The following is a 6,000-nucleotide window of genomic DNA, read 5'->3' as shown; positions in this document are numbered from 1 at the left end:
CCCCCCCCCCCCCCCCCCCCCCCCCCCCCCCCCCCCCCGCCCACCGTGGGAAACAGAAAAAAAAAAAAAACAAGAATAAAGAGAGGAAAGGCAGCACCTCTGTGTTTCTAGGGCCTCGTGAAATAATCTTCACTTAGTAGAATGACCAGAAGAGGGAAACGTGTATATGCCATTCCCACAGGCAGCCGCCAGCTCAAGGACATCAGCTGCCATCCTGCTGCCTGCACAGCTCTTCAATGGTACTTGGCCTAAGGATATAAGTCACTCCTCTTCACCTTCCATTTAAGTGTAGAATCCTGGGGACACCTGGGTGGCTCAGTCGGTTAAGCAACCAAATCTTGATTTCAGCTCAGGTCACATCTCATGATTCAGGAGATCGAGCCCCACAGCTGGAGATTCTCCTTCTCTCTCTGCCCTTCCCGCCACCCTCAAAAAAATTAATTAAAAAAAAAATAGAATCCTGTGCCAGACTCTAAATGTCACAATTTCAGGCAGCCTATCATTATTTATCCATACATGTTATGTGGATACACCATGGTACCACAAAGAGGAAACATTTTAAGACACTAATACCTAAGAAACTGAAAACAGCTAAGAAGACAGGTACACTCACTCCAACTCTTCCACACAAGCTACCATTAAAGCACCCATTTCAAGGAAAAGGTATCATAAAGATCCCATATAATAATAGAAGGTATCGCTTCCTCTAAAATAGAGCTTTAAAAAGGAATGGGATTCCTACTTGAATGAGAGCAGAACACTTCAAGAGAAATGGAGGACAGGAATTCTTTTGAGGACTCGATGACACAAGTACTAAATACGTCATTTTTAAAATGACACTCATAACCTTCAGATCAGCTTGTTCTGAGTTTTGCTTCTTGTCAGGCTCATGAATTTTCTGCACTGATCAATCCAGCACATAATCTCCCTCTAAGCTTAACCAGGCGCACACATGTAAAACATCTGGCTGGGGTTGAGAGGTGCAGTTTGCAGCTTAGTGAGATATGCCAGCTCACCTGGGAACCCTGTGCAGAAATGGCTGCTGAATAAACGAACACAGAAATATATATGCAACAGTCCTAGCATAACTTTCTCTGTGACTAATTCTCACCCCTTTAAGGGAGGAAAGGGAGGGATGTCTGATGAGGGCATGCGGGAAGCAGGTAGTGATCATAAGGAAATTTGTGAGGGGGCTACCAAGAACGTTTTTGGCACTGCGCGTGGAGTTCTTACTAGAGAGAGAAAATCAAACAAATTGAAAAATGAACAACCAGCACCTTGGTTCTGTCAGCCTGCCAGGTAGCTTTTGCTTACCTTTGATCCTGGTTAAAAACCATGCGGGATGTGTCACAACAGAAGTGTCTTTCTTTATAACAATCTCTACACCATAGAGGTATCTTTCTAACCAAAGGACACATTTGTTTGGAAGAGCTCTAAAGAATATCGGGAAGGAACTTGATCTCATTTGACCAAGAGGCTGGGACACAGAAACGTTAAGTGACTTACCTAAGGTCACCCAGCTGGCAGCACTGTCTAGCTTTGGGCCAAGAGCTACCCAGAATTTCCCAAGATAAAATATGTGTGCCTACTAATATGTTTTTAAAGAGACAAGGTCTCCTCTCCCTCAGGACTACAGCTTTATCACTATATCTTCTAATTCCCTAGAATCAGAACACTTTGGTATAAAATTAAGCAGACATTGTTTTAAAACCATCCACCAATTGGGTGGGGAGGGTGCCCACATGTCAGGTTTGAAAAGGAATTTCTATCTCTGATACATCTTACTACGGCATGACATTTAAGAAAGTTTGCCCATATTTACAATGTTGCTTGAAACTGAAACATAAAGACACATCATTATCTCATATATAATTGATGGTGGATAAAAAGCATCATTGGAAAAATATACAATTTGCATTAAAACTTCAGGTATTCCAAGTTACAAAGACTAATTTATTTCATAGAATGAGGAATTACATTACTACTACACCTGATATCAGCCAAACATTTGTGTCTATAAAGTATCTTTTCTTTCGTATTTATAAAAACTAGAAAAGAAAGCACATGCACTAACCAAGGTTTAAAAAAAAACAAAAAACTTGCAGCATAGACAGCTACAAATAGTGCTCTCCATGGTGAGAAATAAAGTCCACACTTAAGCATCCTAGCAAAATTTTCACCACACACACACACACACACACACACAAATGCACACGCTTAACAGATGGATTCTAAAAAACAGCTAAGCATTCCATAAGCCAAATGCTCAAAAATTAATAATAAAAGATGGTTAACATTCCTGTATGTGTGGTATTGTATAAATGAGCGGACCCACCTCTGTCCTCACTTCTCATCTCAACCTCCTTTTCCCAACGCTGAGCTCACCCTCCCATCTCCCCCTACTCTGCAACCAAATTACAACCACCCAAAAGCAAGGTGTCTGCTGCAGCCCAAAACATTTGACCGATAATATCCGGTTTGCCATTCCAGGAAATCCCAGAGTGTGTTTTAAGCCTCTGCCCAAGGCTTATAAAGAAAGGCGAGAGAAAAACTAATCAATACCAGCACCCAGCTGTGACCTGGCACATAAAGAAATCAAGAAAATAAATCCCATCCATAATCTGTATAATTTAACACTTGGAAGAAAGCAACATCTGGGATCGACTCCAAGCGGGACAGTGTTGCTGGATGGGTCTGTGTTTCTTCCAATGAGTGTTAAACCCAGTGACAAGGGGACACTCCAGTTCCTCACCATTTCAGCAAAGGCAATGTCTTTCCCAGCAAGGGTTAATCTACCCAAAAAGGTGGGGGAGAGTGGACAGAAGGAAAATAACAACCACCAACATCTACTCCTTGCCAGGACAGTGCCTAGCAAAGGTTCCCATCACACTTTGAAGAGAGGGAAGGCTGGAACCCCTTCCCAAAGGTGGGTCCAGGACAAACTATTGTCTTGCTGAACAGTCACAAACAGAAAGAAAGCTCATTAGCTTTCATTGACTTTGTGTAATCTTACAGTCCTTTCAGTGGACTCCAAAGTCCTATCCCCATGCAAAGTTTAAAAAAAAAAATCTCGTATGACTAAGATTCCCTGGAAAGGCTTTCCACATTGTCTAAATTACAGGGAAATTAATTTAGAACAGAAGCAGATACCTACACATCGTCTAAATCACTAGATCTGTACCCAATTAAAAAAAGAAAAAGTACACCAATCAGCAGAACGGGGCATTATAGGGAATAAAGACTGTTAGTAAAATCCAAAATGCTTTCTCCCTGTTAAACCTTCTGAGAGGTTATAATTGCATTTGGCCGCTGCAGGCTTGTCAGAGAGCCTGGCTTCTTAATAGCCACAACCTTAAAAGGAGTAACTGTCAAGGGGCGACCCAGCTGAAATCAAACAACAAAAACAGGAACTGTAATCAGCCTGAAATGGGAGGAGGGAAAGGAAGGGAGACTCCTGTATTCATCAGTCAACATTAATGTCCTTTGTTGTTCACCTTTGCACAGAACAGCGAGCATTACCCTGTTCCTTCTCCTCCGAAAGCCAGTGTCAGGGTAGTGCTTTCCTAAAAGCTGTCTCCTCGCCTCGAAGACCCAAGGCTTTCTGATTTCCCCTTCCCCATTATCACTCCACAGCTGTCCTCCACCAACCCCCAACGCTCTTACCCCGGGCCGAGAGGGTGGCCAGAAGTAAAAGCATTGCTGAAATACCCGTTCCCCTCCAAAGACCAAAGAGGCGCAGATGTTGAAATTTACCAATCCCCCCAGCCCCTAAACACTCACACCCCATAAACCCGGGATAGGAGGGAGGAAGGAAGCTAGGGTCAGGCTCGGTCTGTCAGAGCGGCTCCTTTGAGGACAGTGCCACATTCCGCACTCCGAGAATGTCGAAGGGAGCCGGAGGGAGGGTTTTGCGCCCCCCTCCCCTTCTGTTTTGGGGGTGTTCTCTCTGCGCAGTACTTGTTGTCTCTCTCTCCACCCCAGGGAATCGTTGCAGCCCACTGCCCTCTTTGGGGAAGAAAGATAAGGAGGGAGAGGAGCGGAACGCCGTTCACCCTCCTCTTCAACTTGACTCACACACGCCCCGTCGCCACTCCAAACTCCGCAGGCAGAGCCCGCAGCAGGAGGGCTGGCCGCGCGCTCCCCCAGCCGTCCCGGCACTCCGGGAGCCGGTGCGGGGAGCACCGATGGGGCGGTGAAGGGCGAGACCCCAGCGCATACCCCACTGCCCGGAGCCGGCTCGGCAAAGCCCCAAACCCGCAGCGCGATGCCAGGATTAGGCATTTCCAGCCCGGCAGAGCGAGAGGGGCGCAGGGGCAAGGACGCGAAATGCGCACCCGCTCGGGCCAGAGCGGAATAAAAGTTCGCCCCGCGGAGACTTACCCACGCCGTATTTCTCGTGCTCCGTAGGTATCCACATGGCTAAAGAGGGGTCCGGGGTCTTCCGGCTTTGTAATCCCCGCGCCTTCTCCGTCTCACAACAATGCACAGCTCCCGAGTAGCGGCTGCAACGCTGAAGCCCCGCGGCTCCGCTCGGGCTGTGAGCGCTAGGCAAGGTCTGCGCTGGAGGCTCCCGAGCCCGGCGGTGACACCGCTCCGCTGAGGGTGCGCCGCCCGCCGCTCTCCCGGCGGCGGCTGCTCACAGTCCTCCGACGCGCTCTTGGGGACCCGGCGGCGCAGTCATTGTTCTGATTCACTGAACTAAGCTACAAGCCAGGGTACTCTCCGGCGCACCCCCGCCCGCCAGCGCCTCTTCCAGCCCTCCCTGTCCCAGAGTCCCCACAGCACGCTGGGAATTGTAGTTCTGGGCGGCTCCATCCCGGAAGGGGGCGTGGCAACAGCGGTTGGGGGCGGGGATTAGGCGCCGCTCTCCGTGTCCTATTGGCCTAGAACGTGGCGAGGCGTGGACGTGGAGGAACCCCGCGGTGATGGGGGGGGGGGTTCGCCTCCAGTCGCGTTTCCATTGGTTCCGGGCTGGCCCAGCTGCCCTCCCTTTTCTCGTCTGTCTTGTAATGGCTGCTCCCGAGACCCAGGGGGCTGCTGCCCGAGGGGAGGAGGACTGCAAGAGCAACCATAGCGAATCTGGGAGTGTCAGTTATGAGGGTGAGTACGGTTCCACTGAACCGTAAGTGGTCTTTTTCCCTCTCTCTCCGATCAGGATTGCAGCTGACCGCCAGGCAAACCCCAGGAGCCTGCCAGCTCTAAAGCCACCTGAGCGCCAGGGATCCATGGGAGGGGCCCAGCGGGGCGGTGTGGGGTCGGAAGCGGATACTTGGTGACGGCTGTCTGGGTAGGGAAAAGAAAATGGGATGGAATGGGCTTCCCGGCGACCAGAGAAGCTCCCTGAGCGTTTTTCTTCGGTTTGGAGCTCCCAGGTTTGCGCTTGCTGCCGGGTGGGTGTGTGTCAAGTCACGTTCGCGCATGTGTGATTGTAACTCCGGTATTAGCTCTCTCCTCTCCGGTATCCTGCCTCCGCCTCGGTTTGCTTGGTTTGGCCTCGGGAGATATATTTTACTTGTATTCGGGCGGTTTTCCGGTTGCAGATTGGTCACTTCTCTCCACTCTACAGATTTATTCGATTGCTGGCAAGAGCGGCATCTGAAGAGAAAGTGTCTCTCACAGCCTCTTTGGTAGCTCTTGACCGCCCCAGGCGATCGCCAGGATTGAATGTGGACCCAGGCTGAGTTCTTCGAGAAAGAGGAAAGGAAATGGTATTTTGCAGTCATGGCTTCAGAGAAAATTTGAAGGGGTTATGAAAATCATCGCAACTACTTTGACGCTACTTGTCTTTGAAGTTGCCCTCTGATCCACTATAGAGATTATAAACCAAACTTTGAAAGCTGCCAAGGGGATTGATTGTCTTGAGGATGCCTAGCCCTATTCGTTTACCTTTAGTGCATCTATCCCCGCCCGCCTCCCTTCTTTTTTGTCTTGTGTAATTTAACAGAAGTTGTCTTTTTCTTTTTTTTTTTTTAACGTTAATTTATTTTTGAGAGAGAGAGA

General features: G+C 48.8%; 2 protein-coding genes across 10 annotated transcripts in view; one reads left to right on the top strand and one right to left on the bottom strand.

Moving 5' to 3' along the window:
- DOCK4 (dedicator of cytokinesis 4) overlaps positions 1–4,735 on the bottom strand; it is a 436,196-nt gene extending 431,461 nt beyond the window's left edge. For 4 of the 7 annotated variants that reach the window (XM_040472215.1, XM_040472222.1, XM_040472221.1 and 1 more), the window contains exon 1: positions 4,381–4,734. In XM_040472215.1, coding sequence (XP_040328149.1) covers positions 4,381–4,417 — 37 coding nt within the window. In that variant the 5' untranslated portion in view covers positions 4,418–4,734. Of the gene's footprint in view, positions 1–4,380 lie in introns of all 7 variants that reach the window. The other 3 variants (XM_040472217.1, XM_040472218.1, XM_040472219.1) reach the window with 2 other exon arrangements.
- Positions 4,736–4,907: 172 nt separating this feature from the next.
- Positions 4,908–6,000, top strand: part of ZNF277 (zinc finger protein 277) — a 114,947-nt gene continuing 113,854 nt past the window's right edge. Inside the window, exon 1 of one of the 3 annotated variants that reach the window (XM_040472212.1) lies at positions 4,908–5,100. In XM_040472212.1, the coding sequence (XP_040328146.1) occupies positions 4,926–5,100 (175 nt within the window). In that variant the 5' untranslated portion in view covers positions 4,908–4,925. The remainder of the gene's footprint in view (positions 5,101–6,000) is intronic. The other 2 variants (XM_040472213.1, XM_040472214.1) reach the window with 2 other exon arrangements.

This window comes from Herpailurus yagouaroundi, unplaced genomic scaffold (assembly GCF_014898765.1).
Source record: "Herpailurus yagouaroundi ecotype Mexico unplaced genomic scaffold, PumYag 100, whole genome shotgun sequence".
NCBI lineage: Eukaryota > Metazoa > Chordata > Mammalia > Carnivora > Felidae > Herpailurus > Herpailurus yagouaroundi.
Note: the sequence above shows the minus strand (reverse complement) of the source record. Positions and strands in the feature narration are given on the sequence as shown.